Genomic DNA, 14,255 nt, shown 5'->3' with positions numbered 1-14,255 from the left:
GTCAGGGGGTCGCTTCTTCCCCTCTTCAACTCTGGCACAGCCCTAATCATCTCCAGAGAAGCCGCCGCCGCCACCGCCACCATGTGGGTCTGTGGCAAGAGAAAGGACAGCCAAGTTCCTTTTTGTGTACCTTAGAAACGTACAAAGAGACCAATGAAAAAAACGGTCCATGGTCCAGAGGCTGCAACTACGTTGGATGTAATGAAGTGGCTCTACTTCTGCAGCTCCAGGGCCATTGCTAAGAGAGATTCAGGATTCTCTGGAGGCCACAAAAGCATGCAGATGATCTTTGAGGGTGGGAAGGAAGGAAGGAAGGAAGGAAGGAAGGAAGGAAGGAAGGAAGGAAGGAAGGAAGGAAGGAAGGAAGGAAGGAAGGAAGGAAGGAAGGAAGGAAGGAAGGAAGGAAGGAAGGAAGGAAAAAGGAAAAAGGGAAAAGGAAAAAGGAAAAAGGAAAAAGGAAAAAGGAAAAAGGAAAAAGGAAAGGAAGGAAGCCAGGAAGCCAGAGATAGCCAAGTGAGGTGGTGGGGTGTCAAAAACAATCTGACACATGCTGCTTGGACTCACATCCATAACCAATCTTACCAGCTTTCTCTCTTTAAAAATAAAATTTAATTAAAGAAAGTTAATAATGACAACACTAACATAAAATGTGTATACATACAATAACTATATAATATAATATAGTTATTATAGTTATATTGTTATAACTATAATAACTATAATTCCGCTCCTGTGCCACCTTCATGCTCGGGACTAAGTAACCAAAATATCTTTTTAATCCCTTTTCACCCCATTCCACTCCAAAAATACATGGATTCTTCTGCTGGCTTATGACCTTTCTCTTTCACAAAGACATATTTCAGATATAAATTGCATACCACTTTAAAATCATTATATTTTCTCATTCCCCTTCTTACTTTCATTTCACGTTAGCTCCACATTTCTTTGTAACAATCTTCAAGATTAATTTGCTTATCATTTTTCCAGTTCTTTGCAAATATTAGTCTTGCTGCTGCGACCATTATAACAATTAACTCTTCTTTTTAAATATGGTTGTTATTAATTATGTTTAACGGGGGAATACTTGGTAATATTCAAATATTATTTCCAATAATTTCTCTAATTCCTTTAAATACCAGTAGCATTTCTTTCTTATTTCACATATCCACTACATAAACATAGAGGTCCCTTTTTCCTTTTTGCATGTCCAAATGTATTCAGACATTTATTTTTAGGCATCCTTCAGTCTCGAAAGACTATGGTAATGTGCTCTGTATGGAGGCCTGGGAACAGCGGCTAGTGTGGCTGAGAAGGCCGATTCGAGAGTGACAGTCCCTTCCACGCTGAAGACAAACATTGTCCTCTGTCCAGCTCCCTGATTTTGCTGGTTTCGGGACTGCCTTTCTGCCTCGGCCTGCTGGACAAGTGTCTCTTCGAATTGGGAGAGGCCATGATGCAACACCTGCCTCCAGGCTGAACGCTCAGAGGTCAAGGTTTCCCATCTGTTGAGAAAATCCATTCCTAAGGCCTTCAGATCTCGCTTGCAGATCTCCCTGGATCGCAGCTGTGGTCTCCCTCTGGGGCAACTTCCCTGCACTCATTTTCCATACAGGAGATATTTTGGAATCTGACCATCAGCCAGTCTCACAACATGTCCAAGCCAACGTAGATGTCACTGTTTCAGTAATGGATACATGCTAAAAATTCCCCCTTCTTCTAGGACTACTCTGTTTGGAACTTTGTCCTGCCAGGTGATACCAAAAATGTGTTGGAGGCAACGCATACGGAAAGTCTTCAGCTTCATCTCCTGTCATGCACAAAGCGTTAGGTTTCAGACTTTTTGGAGTAAAATACCATCTCCATGTGACCTTGTGGCAATTTTCTTTCACCCTTATAGACATATTCTTCGTTATTCTTTTTGATCATATTTATTCCAATCCTTACTTTTGATCTCTTCCTCTGAATCCTCTTGCCACTGGTTTTTCATCATAGCTTTCTCAGATCCAACATTTATTAAAATCTTATAAATCACACTAACTGTACCCTTACTTTTAATTCCTTTCTCTTGAATTTGTCTTTGCTCAGTGATCTCAAATTTTGTCAATTTTGTAATTTCTCCTACTTTCCTGGTCAACTTCTTTGTTCAACTTTCCATCTGGAATATATTTAAAGCAAAGCAAAGCAAAGCGTGTTGCTTATATACCGCACCCCCCATAGCTCTCTGGGGTGTTTACAAGTTAATCATGAAGGCTACACATTCCCCCCGCCCCCGCAGCGAGCTGGGTACTCATTTTCCCGACTTCGGAAGGATAGAAGGCTGAGTCAACCTTGAGCCGGCTCCCTGGGATTGAACCCCAGGTCGTGAGCACAGTTTTGGCTGCAGTACAGCAGTTTAACCACTGTGCCGCAAGGCTCTTTAAATAAATTTATTTATTTATTTATTTATTTATTTATTTATTTATTTATTTATTTATTTATTTATTTATTTATTTATTTATTTATTTAGCTTATATGCCAGCCATTTAGACATAGTCTACTCTGGGCGGCTCAAAAATGCAGAATAAAAACAATTAATATCATGTGCATTAATATCCGGAATATGTCTAAACTGGTTTGCAATGTAATATATTTTAACAGTTGGTAATCCGAGCCCTCCTTCTTGTTGTGGAATATATCACTTTTCTCAATATGACAATTATGTTTTAACTGGTTGTTGTAGACGCCATGCGTAGGCAACCCCTGCTGTCTGATGGGTGGGGCAGGGCCAAATTCAGGGCTGTTTGAGCAGCCACCACTGTCACAGACGTGGTAACTTCCTCCTCTGCATGGCTTCCTTGGAAAACAGCCCAGAGGAAGATGTGCCCCCCCTCTCAAGGGGGCTGGTCCCCTTCTGGTCCTCTTTAGCACCAAAGGAGACTCACCTTCTTCTCTTGGGCTCCCCCCACCTCTTGCCCTCCTTGTATGCAGGCTCTGGGGCTGGAAGAGGCTTCTCGGCTCCACTGGCCCAGCTGCTCTCTGTTGCTTTGCCAAGCTGTTCTACGGCACACCTTCCTCTCTCTCTCTCTCTCTCTCTCTCTCCCTGTCCTGACAGGGGCCTGGGCAGAGCGTTTCTCCCTGCATGCGGCCACCGGAGAGCTGCGCACCAGCACCAAGCTGCGCCAGGCAGACCGGAGCGAGTATATGTTCACCGTGGTGGCGAGTGACCGAGGTGCTGAGCCCCGGAGCACAACAGCTGCTGTTCGGGTCCAGGTACTCGTCCAGGCCCTCCCCAGTGAGCCCATAGCCACCCTCCACCTCCATCTCCACCAGTCAGTCCCGTACATGTCCGTCCTCTGGAGCCCTGGACTGCAGCCCCCCGGAGCCCCCTGCCTCCTCTTAGAGATGCCTCCTAACCCCTGCTCTCCCTCAACAGGTGGTGTCCACTGCCCGCACGCTTCCCCGGCCGGATGCCACGGTGCTGACTCTCTATCCCCTGGAGGGGCTACAGCCCGGCTCTGTTATCGGTTCCGTGGCTCTGCCAGAACCGCCTCCGCGGGGACCAGTGACCTACATGCTGGCAGGAGGCAGCAGTCCAGACGGGATTTTTGTGGTGGATGCAAACACTGGGGAAATCTATGTGTCCCAGGAGCTGGATTATGAAGCTGGCATGCGATACACCCTGCAAGTGAGCGTGGAAGACACCCTGCAGGGGTTCCCTAGCCAGCGCCTAGTGCTCGTGGAGATTCATGTGCAGGATCGCAACGACCACGTGCCCAACTGGCCACAGGACCCTATCACCGTGGTGGTGTCTGAGAGCGCCACTCCCGGCACGTCCCTCTATACGTTCCAGGCCCTTGATGGGGATGGCCCGGGACCCAACAGTCAACTGCACTACAGCCTCCTGCGCCAAGAAGCAGCCCAGCCAACCTTCTGGCTGGATGCACGCAGCGGGGAGCTCAGCCTGCAGGGGGCGCTAGACCGTGAGACTCAGTCTGCCTACCTGCTGGTGGTCCAGGCCACAGACCAGGCTCACAACGTGAGTCAGCGCCATTCGGCGGCCGTCACTGTGCACGTCTTCATTGCAGACGAGAACGACAACACCCCCGAATTCCTCTCTCGGTCAAGAGTTGATGTCCCTGAGGACCAGCCCACGGGCTTCCTTCTGCTCCAGGTGATGGCCCGGGACTGGGACCTGGGAGAGAACGGGCGAGTGAGCTATGCACTGAGAGCTGGGAATGCAGATGGTCGATTCCACCTTCACCCCAACACAGGTGAGTCCGTCGGGGAGGGAGGGAGGGAGGAGACAAGGCGGCCGCAGCCCTTCCCCACCCAGAGGCTCTTTCCCTTCCACAGTCCCCTCTCTGTGCCACAGTGGGACTGCTGGACACTCTGTTTAGAAGAATTAGTGAAGGAAAAACATTTTACTCTGTTCTGTTGTTGTTCTTTAGTCATTAAGCTGTGTCCGACTCTTTATGACCCCGTGGACCAGAGCAGGCTGGGCCCTCCTGTCTTCCACTGCCTCCCGGAGTTGTGTCAAATTCACGTTGGTCACTTTGATGACACTGTCCATCCATCTCGTCCTCTGTCGTCCCCTTCTCCTCTTGCCGTCACACCTTCCTAACATCCAGGTTTTTTCAAAGGAGTCTTTTCTTCTCATGAGATGGCCGAAGTACTGGAGCCTCAGCTTCAGGATCTGTCCTTCCAGTGAACACTCAGGGTTGATTTCCTTCAGAATGGATCGGTTTGTTCTCCTTGCAGTCCAGGGGACTCTCAAGAGTCTCTCTATTCTAAGCAGTGGGAAATAATTCTATTTATTTATGTCTCAAGTTTCTCCCACTGGAGGACTGAAGGTAACGCTTAACATGAATTGAAAACAGACACCACTGAAAGCACAATACAAAGTGTTTAAATAGAATGAATAGGATCATAGAACTGCAGTGGTGGGGAGGACCTCAAGGGTCACCAAGATCCACTGCCTCCCAGGGCAGGAAACCCACAGCTGAACCCTCCGTCTCTGTCAGGTGGGCATCCAGTCTCTGCTTAGAAAATGGTCAGGAGCAGAGAGGCCCGTGGCTCCTGGGGCGTCTATTCCAGGGACCCGCAGCCGTCCTACTGCCCGTCCATTTCCCCTCCCATTCAGTCACCATTGCCTGTCTTGTCACTGAATGCCAGGATGTTAGGCCCTTTCCTCTACCGCTGGTGAAAACCCACTTGCTCCATCTCCCACTCCTGGTATAGCCTCCCTCCGGCAGGCTTTACACGACCGACTTGCTCAACCGTTCCCCCTAGAGCTCGGCTTTCGGGCTTTTCTGCTTGCTCTTCCTCTGGATACATCCAAGATGGTCATTATCCTTCTTAAACTCCAGGGCCCAGAACCAGATGAGGGCTGAACAAAGGCGACAGAGTGCTGCTGACTCATCGCCTGAGTTGGATGCTGTGCTTCTGTGGATTTCCCCCGCCCCCCGGCCGCTCCCCGACTGCATCTGCTTTTTGGCCTTGACCTCACATTTTAAGCTCTCGTTTAGCTTGAGATCTACTAAGATTCTCTGAATCTTTTTCATGCCATGACTGCCAAGCCAGGCATTACTCCATATCTCTGCCACTTATTTTCCTTGCTTAAATGTAGAATTTTTTTTTCTGTTGGTTCCCCAATCCGCTAAGGTCATCTTGCATCCTGAGTCTCTCTTCTGAAGCGTTTCCTGCAAATTTGGGCTTCATGGTTCCTATTCCTGCATCCAGGTCATTCAGTTGAACAACACCTGGCTCAGGACACCACAACCCTGTGGCTTCCCCCTTCCCCACTTGTCACTGTTTTTAGGATGACAGGGCGCCACATTATCATTGTGGGCCATTCCTGGAGAGGCCTGATCTGGCCACGGTGCCACGGGCCCTAGTGACATCTCGGCTGGATTACTGTAACGTGCTCTGTTTGGGGCTGCCTTTGGAAAGTGTTCAGTGGATCCAAAGTACAGTACTGCAACCTGACCGTAAACTGGAGCTGATTACAAGGATTACATATTCTCTCCCCCCCCCCGTCCCCGTTACAACACCTGCACTGACTTTCAGTCTGTTTCAAAGTGCTGTTTTTTACTTATAAAGTCCTAACTGACTTGGGTCCAGTCTGCTTGAAGGATCACCTTTTCCTTTTCCTTTTTATTTTTTTCAAAACAAAAGCAAATACAAAAATACAAAATACTTACTATAGATTCTAAACCACCGTGCACCCCATACCCATGGGACCCCCTGGAACAATACTTTTAAGATGAACTTCCTTTCCAAAATTGTATTGATTGGTTGTTGTGGGTTTTTCGGGCTCTTTGGCCCTTTTCTGAAGGTTGTTCTTCCTAACGTTTTGCCAATCTCTGTGGCCATGGGCATCTTCAGAGGACAGCAACCTGATTGATTGTTGTTTAGAGGCTTTCCCCTTTCCTTTCACTAATACAAATTCAACAAAACTACCCCAAACAGCATAAAATATATTTGAACTTATTTCCCCTCTTTTCATCTTAAGTTCAGTAGTCAATTTATCATTTAATGCAATGTCCCATACTTCATTATACCAATCTTCTAATTTAATATCATTTTTATCTTTCCAGAATCTAGCTATTAATATTCTTTTCCTTCAAAGTGTGCCTTCCTGAATACTTTACACAGAGTTCTCTCCTAACTCCAGTGCGCCTCCCCCCACTGAAAAAAATCATGAAGAAATACCAAGGGGCACAATGCATAGAGATTTTTTTAAAAAAAAAATTAAATTATGAATTGACATTGCTGTTGCTAAAGGGAGGGTGACTGTTTGTAAAGGTAAGATGAGTTATGTAAAAAATAAGAAAGCACGTACGATGCCAAAGCGTTTGGAATCTACTGTTCTGTAGTTCCCTGCTAAAGAAGTGCCTGTGAAAGTGGCCTAATCCTGCTGTATTTCTTGCAATTCTGAAAGCCATGGTTGGTATTTTGCAAGCTGTCCCTTGCGTGTCTGGCCATCCTGTGGTTGCACAGCTGGTCATGTGATCCATCACATGATGGAGGCAATCATACATGAACCCCTTTGGTGCAAAAATGAAATCCTGCTTTCATGCTGGCTAGCCAAAAGACTGTGCTGGACTGAAACCAGAAAGGATCTCCCGGCAGCAGAGTCCTGCTCTGGTCCACGAGAAGGCTGCCTAGCTGAATTCTCCTTGTCACCCAGTTCCTAGAGAGCTTTTCTATTTTCCCCGAAAATAAGACCTAACCTGAAAATAATGATTTTTCAGGACGCTTGTGATATAAGCCCTACCCCAAAAATAAGTGAAGTGAAACCCCGCCCTCCACCCTTGTGCAGCAACCAGAAGAAGATGACAGGACTGTAAAATAAAACAGCCCCTGAAAATAAGCCCTAATGCACTGGTTCTTAACCTTGGGTTACTCAGGAGTTTTGGACAGCAACTCCCAGAAGCCTTCGCCACCAACTGTGCTGGCTGGGGTTTCTGGGAGTTGCAGTTCAAAAACATTCGAGTAACAAAGGTTAAGAACCACTGCCCTAGTGTGTTTTTTGGAGCAACAATTAATATAAGGCCCCGTCTTATTTTTGAGGAAACACAGCACTTGGGCAGCATCTCCTTAGCCTCCTCTCCTCCTCCTTGCAGGAGCACTATCCATCGTGCGGCCTTTGGACCGAGAAGAGACATCGCAGCATAACTTGACAGTGGTCGCCATGGACCACGGGTCCCCGCGGCGCTCTGCCACGCAGCTGCTCTTGGTCCAGGTGCTAGATGTGAATGACGAGGCGCCTGCCTTTGAGGGGAGCAGCTATGAAGCTCGTGTGGCCGAGAACCTGCCCGCTGGCACCCCTGTGCTCCAGCTCCATGCCACTGACCGGGACCTGGGTAAGCAAGGACGGGCGTGGCTCTTAGGGGGTCCTCCGGAGAGGAGTGAGCGGGGGAATGGGGACTCACCCCCTGGCTGGCAAAAGGGCAGTGGAGGTTTGCAGAAGAGGTGACCTCTTCGCTGCCCTACCCTGGAGGGCATTCCCGCCACCCAGAATGGCTGGAAGAGAGAGGGAGAGAGTCCTGCCAGGAGGGTGGCTGCAGGTGTCCTGTCCCTGTTGCAAACCCCAGAGGACCCCTTGGAGGGTGAGGGGGCCTCTCTCTGGCACTCGCTGTGCCTGGGCAGGGCTGTGGCCCAGGCCTTGCTTCCTCCAGCTAGAAGGGGGAGCCCGCTTCCAGGAGCGCCCCTGGGGCTTCTGCTGCTGCTGCTGCTGCTTCCCGTGCCCCACGAGGCGGGAGCATCGGCCTCAGAGGCCTGGTTGGAGCACGGCGCCTGCCTCACATCAGAGCCCCTGTGCCTGTGCAAAGTCGCGTCCCAACTGGGCTGGGACTCTGGTGTGCCAGCACAGCCCAGGGCCTCCAGGGCCAGACCCTCCAGCACAGCTTGTAGGGCTGCCAGGCGCACGCCCATCGTCCTGGTTCACTGGGCAGCTGGGCCTCTGCATCATGCCACGACATGAGGGAGGGGGGGGGGCGCTTGGGCGAAGGGCAGGAGTGCCCAAGAGAGCCGTACGAGAACCGGAGGTCCTTGTTGTGCTTTCAGGGCTCTCTGGGCACACCAAGGGCACCTTCTTCTTGGGCAGCTTGCACGGCCTGACTTTGCCTCTTCCCTGACAGGCATAAGCGGGCAGGTGACCTACGGCGGGATCTCTGGGGAGGACTTCTCCATTGACCCACAGACGGGACTGATCAGCACCAGGCGCTCGCTGGACCACGAACAGGATGCTGAGCACTTGCTGACAGGTAGAGGGGCTGGGACTGGGGCCAGCAGTGGTGGGCAAGGAGAGGAGGGAAGCAGGGCCTTCCGTGAGGGGCCCTTGTCCGGGAGCTAGGCCACGTTTGATGGGACTTGTGGCCCGATATCCAAAGCGGAATATCGGGCCCCAGGTCCCCTGCCAAGAGGAGCTGGACGTGCTTCAGGCGTGGTGGTCAGAGGGCAAGCGAAGGGTGTTGGGTTCTGGTGATTCCTCAAGACACATCGCCTAACTGCACGTTGGCCACAGAGGGGCAAATCTGCAGGCGTCTGCGTTCCCCCCACCCTACATATTCGGCCACGGGGTCCTAATACACGTGTGAAGGGTCAGCTCCAGCCCGAACCCACAGAAGAGGCCTGTCATGCTTGCTCTCTCGCGCTGGTTTTTAGACATGGAAACAGGCAGGGAGCTCCCCTCACGAAAACCCACCCAGAAAACATCTTGGTTGCACTCCAGCCCCACTGCAGTTTTGAGAAAGCAAGATGGCTGCCGAGGCCGGTGTAAAAACTCTTCAGGGGTGGGGGGCCACCGGTCGCCACGTCGCCCCCGCTTCCCAGAGGAGCAAGACTGGGAGAAATGAAACCGAATGCAGAGATGGCTCATTGGCATAAAGTGTGCAGGAGGCAGCGCTGGGGAGTTGCTCTGGGCGTGGAACGGGGACCCGTCCATGAGGGACGCCGGCCTGGCTCCTGCCTGCCTGCCCGCCACCAGGCCCGGCCTCTCACGGTGAGGGCTCCTTTCCTTCTCCAGTGTATGCCCGGGATAAAGGTCTGCCCCCACACCAGGCCACGGCCACGGTGCGGGTGTTGGTGCTGGACGAGAACGACCACTCTCCGACTTTCCCCAAGGAAGTTTACTCCTTAGAGGTGCCTGAAAACCACAGCCACGTGGAGCTGGTCACGGTGTGTGCCACCGACCGGGATTCTGGAGAGAACGGGCGTCTGGCTTACCATCTAGCAGGTGAGTGATCCCAGGTGGGGTGGGGTGGGGTGGGGTGGGGGGAACAGAGGAGGCTCAAGCGCTTAGACAAGACGACAGAGCGCCCGAGGCCAGGCGGTGCCGGACTGGGACGGCCGGGGCCAAAGCGTTGCAACAGGGAAGTGAGGCTCCCTTCGGCCTCTCCGCCTCCCTCCTTTCTCCGTGCAGCGGAGGGGACGGTGGAGCACAGGCAGCCGTCCGGAGGCGTCCCCCGGAAACGGGCTCCTCTCTGGGGAATGAGAGTGCAAGTTAGGGTTAGGGTTAGGCACCGTGGGTCGTGGATTTTCCAGGGGGAAATTGAAGAGCACTTGTGCTGGTGTGTGCGTGTGTGCGGGGGTGGGTGGGTGGCCTCCACCTCCTGTCTCGCAGACCTCTGCCCTCCCCTCCCCGACCCCTTGTCCCTCCAGCTGGAGACCCCGACGAAGACTTCACGCTGGATCCTGTCTCGGGCAAGCTTTCCACAGCGAGGGGGCTGGACCGCGAACGTGTGGCCACCTATAGGCTGACCATCCAGGCCTGTGACCATGGCGCCTCTGCCCGCTGCGCCAAACTGGAGATCCGTGTGCGCGTGCTCGACCTGAACGACAACAGCCCCCGCTTTGCGCAGGAGGCTTACGCCGTTGAGGTTCCCGAGGACCTGCCGGTGGGGGCCCGGGTGCTGCAGCTGGAGGCCACCGATCCGGACGAGGGCCCCAACGGCCGCCTGGCCTACTTCCTGGGCAACGGGTCCCTGGGGACCTTCCAGGTGGAGCCAGAAACGGGACGCCTCACCAGCACGCAGCCCCTGGACCGGGAGCGCCGAGCCACCTACAGTTTTGTGGCCACTGCCGTGGATGCCTCCCCACTGAACCCCAGGAGCGCCTCGGTGCGGATCACCGTCACCGTCCAGGACGTCAACGACCATGTCCCCGTCTTCCCGCTCAGCCCGCTCCTGGTCACCTTGCCCCGCAACACGCCGCCCAAGCGGGTGGTGGCCACGCTGCGGGCCGAAGACCATGACGCCGGGGCCAACGCCTCCCTCCTCTACCGCTTGGCCACGCCCTCGCCGGCCTTTGCCATCAACACCTACACGGGGGCCCTCCAGCTGTTGCAACCACTGGGGGGGCTCAGCCCCCGCCAGCGCACCCTCTTTGTGCTGGCCAGTGACTTGGGGCACCCTTCTCTGTCCTCCACCGGGGTGGTTGTCATTCACCTCCAGGACGAGAGCCACCGAGGACCGCGCTTCCCTCGCAGCACCAGCGAGGTGGCGGTGCCCGAGAACGCCGCACCAGGTATTGGCCAAGGGTGACCGGCCGTCACAACATTTGGGCTGGCTGCGCAGAATGGGTGGGTGGTCTATCTCCATCTCATCCATTTGCTGTCACTCGCTCACTTGGGAGAGATGACGCTCCCCCAGAGGGACAGCACACCAAGCGTGAGACACGCCTGCCCACGAGGGAGCCCGGAATGCATCCCCAGGGCTGGTTGGCAGATGCTCTCCCTCCACGCTGGCCTTGAACATGGGAGGCTGGCCACTCACCCAGGCACTACACCTCCTGGCAGGGGGGCTTGGTTTGGGTGTGTGTGTGGAGGGCGAAGCCGCGGTAGACACCTGAACACCTTTGTGCAGAGGGACAAGGGAGGAGACCTCCGGCTGCGCTCCCTTTTGAAGGGCATACTCTCCCCTCCCCTCTCCTGGCTTTCCTGCTGGGAGGACTTGGCCAGAGGCCCTCCGCGCCACTTCGCGCCCTGCTGACCGTTTTCCTACTTGTTCCTTCAGGCACCACGGTGGTGAATATGCCAGCCACCCATACGGCAGGGTCCTCAGGCCGCATCACCTACAGCATTGTCAGTGGCAATGAGAAGGGATCATTCCACATCCAGCCTAGCACAGGTACGATACAGGTGTGGTGGGCAAGACGGGCACAGGAGGGCCGGGTGGCACTGGAGCCACGTGCACAAAAGGGGCATAGAAGCAGGCAATGCGCGCTGGTCTTTCTGGCCTTCCTTTCGCCACTCACAGGCTCCTCACATTTTCCGTGTCCCGAGACCACCATTTTTACGGGGTTTCCTTGCTCTCTGCCACATCCAGAGGTGGTCAGGCTGGCAGCACAGGTCTGTGAAGGGATGCAGAGCCCTCAGACCAGCCCCAACGGAAAGCCTCTGTATGAAAGCCTAGGCCAGAAACTGGGTGGGGTGGGTGGGGCCAGTCCAGGGGAGCAGGGACTGGCTCAGAAGCTCTTCTTCGCCGTCATCAACCTCTCTGGCATGGGTGCACTACGAAAAACTCAGTGGTCACCCTCTGTCTTGCCTCTTCAGGGGTGGTGTCTGTGCACAATCCTGAGAACCTGGACTTTGAACGGAGCCCCCGCTTGCGCCTGGTCCTGCAGGCGGAGTCAGCCTCCTCTTGGGGCTTCATGGCCGTCAATATCAACCTGCAGGATGCCAACGACAATGCGCCTCGCTTCCAGCTGCAGAACTATGTGGCCTTCATCTGGGAGGCCCAGAGCTACGACTCGCCTGTCATCCAGGTACTGCCCGGGAAGGGGTGGAGGCCCGAAGAAGCCCACGTGGCTGGAGAGAGAGGGTTGGGTCCCGAATGCTATCCCTGGAACGCAGAGGAGAGAGAGGAGGACTGGCCAGCCTGCAGGAGGAGGGAGGAGGACGAGGAGGAGGGTGGCTGGGGAAGCCTGGGGCTGCCTGGGGTGGGGTTGGTTTGGTCTGTGCGGAATGTGGATGGCTGGCTCCTCTCTCCTTGAAGGTGGTGGCTGATGACATGGATCAGGGCCTCAATGGCCAAGTGACCTACACAATCAATCAGACCTTGCCCATGAATGGGCTGTACCACATCCATGCCCAGACGGGGACCATCACAACGGCTGCCATCCTGGACCGGGAGATCTGGGGCCAGACCAGGTGACCCTGCTTCCCCTTCTCTTCTTCTTCCGTTCAACACGCTTTGCGAGTGGGAGAACCAGAGGATCACAGGACGGTAGTGTTTGAAGGGACCCTCCCCCACCCCCAGGATCATCTACTCCAGCAGTGCAGAAAGCCCACTGGTGAAGGGTCCCCGGGCCTCTCTCCTCCTCCTCCTCCGTGGCTGTCATATGACACCCCCCCCCCAGGAGTTCTTTCTCAGTTTCTCCTAGACTCTCCTTTCTTGTATTTTCAATCAACTTGTTCTGTTTCATGAAGGACACACTTGCGGCCACATCACTTGAGGAATGGGGTGGGCCAGAGGAGTTTGCTTCCCACTCGGCTGTGTGTCGGGCAAGACATTTTCCAAAGTAAGGGGTACAGTTATGGGCCCTGAGGGTTGCCCTGACACCCAGTCCATAGGACGTGGTTGCAAGAAAGGGGGAGGAGGAGGAAGAGGAGGAGATGATGTGCAAGCCCTGCCATGCCCAGGGGCTCCGAGAGGGCCCTCCCTTGCCTGATGTCCTCCCAGCTCACTTTCGCCTAGAGTGGTCGTACTGACCAGATAGGCTGGGTATAAACAGAACAAATACATAAAATAAATAAATTCCCAGGCTGGCACAGGTGGCATCCGCTGGCCTCTGAAAGCCACTGAGACATCTTTCACTCCCACAGGCTGGTGCTGACAGCAACAGATAGAGGAAACCCTCCCCTTGTAGGCTCAGCCACGCTTACTGTGGTGGTCATGGACGTCAATGACAACAGCCCCACCATCCCCGCGCCTGTGGAAGTTCGTGTGCCTGAGAGTAAGTAGGGTATCTGTGCATGCGTGCGTGCGTGCGTGCGCGCGTGCATGCTTCTGAATGTTTCCCTACAGGGGTGATGATGCAAGACCCGAATCCCTGCTGTTTGGGCATAGGGCCTCCCCAAGGAGGGAATCTGACAGACTCTCACAGAGCTGTCTCTGCACCGTGTCCTGCAGCCTTGATCCAGAGCAGGAGGTAACCGGCCTGGCTCTCTCCCTTGCGTTCCTCCAGATGCTCTCCTTGGCACAGAGATCACCCTGGTGACCGGCAATGACGTGGACTGTGGCCCCCAGCTCTCCTACCTCCTCCTACTGGACAGCAGCGCCACTGGGACCTTTAGCATCCTGCGCTACAGCGGGCGCATCACCTTGATGGGGCCACTGGACTATGAGCAGCATCACCGCTACACCCTGACTGTGCGCACCTCCGACTCCCAGCACGAGACTGAGGCCAACGTCACGGTGATTGTGGAGGATGTGAATGACAACGCCCCGGCCTTTGCCCAGACTTGGTACCAGGTAAGAGCTCTTCGAAGAGGCCTCTGCTCAAAGTCCCAGGTGGAAACCTGCCCTTCCATTGCCAGGTCCCGCCAGTCCAGAGCCCATTCCCCCCCCCCCGACCCACCCTTCTGTCGCTGTGCCTCTGCTCGCCGAAGGGTGGACTGAAGACAACAGACCTTTTCCTCTGCAAGTGGATTTCTGGATGAGTGGAACAGATCAGCAAGGATTTCTGACTTCTGGTTTTGTTGCTGTTGTTTTGGAAAACAGCAACAGAATCAAAGGGGGATTGAAGAGGGAACCGATTCTGCTCAGGTAACC

At 53.9% G+C, this 14,255-nt stretch overlaps 1 protein-coding gene across 3 annotated transcripts in view; it reads left to right on the top strand.

Moving 5' to 3' along the window:
- Positions 1–14,255, top strand: part of DCHS1 (dachsous cadherin-related 1) — a 45,908-nt gene that overhangs the window by 21,354 nt on the left and 10,299 nt on the right. For all 3 annotated transcript variants that reach the window (XM_072993289.2, XM_078389806.1, XM_072993288.2), the window contains exons 9-19: positions 3,092–3,249; positions 3,413–4,250; positions 7,605–7,844; positions 8,622–8,747; positions 9,509–9,718; positions 10,144–11,007; positions 11,496–11,609; positions 12,035–12,246; positions 12,477–12,631; positions 13,307–13,437; positions 13,669–13,955. In XM_072993289.2, the coding sequence (XP_072849390.2) occupies positions 3,092–3,249; positions 3,413–4,250; positions 7,605–7,844; positions 8,622–8,747; positions 9,509–9,718; positions 10,144–11,007; positions 11,496–11,609; positions 12,035–12,246; positions 12,477–12,631; positions 13,307–13,437; positions 13,669–13,955 (3,335 nt within the window). The remainder of the gene's footprint in view (positions 1–3,091; positions 3,250–3,412; positions 4,251–7,604; positions 7,845–8,621; positions 8,748–9,508; positions 9,719–10,143; positions 11,008–11,495; positions 11,610–12,034; positions 12,247–12,476; positions 12,632–13,306; positions 13,438–13,668; positions 13,956–14,255) is intronic.

This window comes from Pogona vitticeps, chromosome 3, assembly GCF_051106095.1.
Source record: "Pogona vitticeps strain Pit_001003342236 chromosome 3, PviZW2.1, whole genome shotgun sequence".
Lineage (NCBI taxonomy): Eukaryota > Metazoa > Chordata > Lepidosauria > Squamata > Agamidae > Pogona > Pogona vitticeps.
Note: the sequence above shows the minus strand (reverse complement) of the source record. Positions and strands in the feature narration are given on the sequence as shown.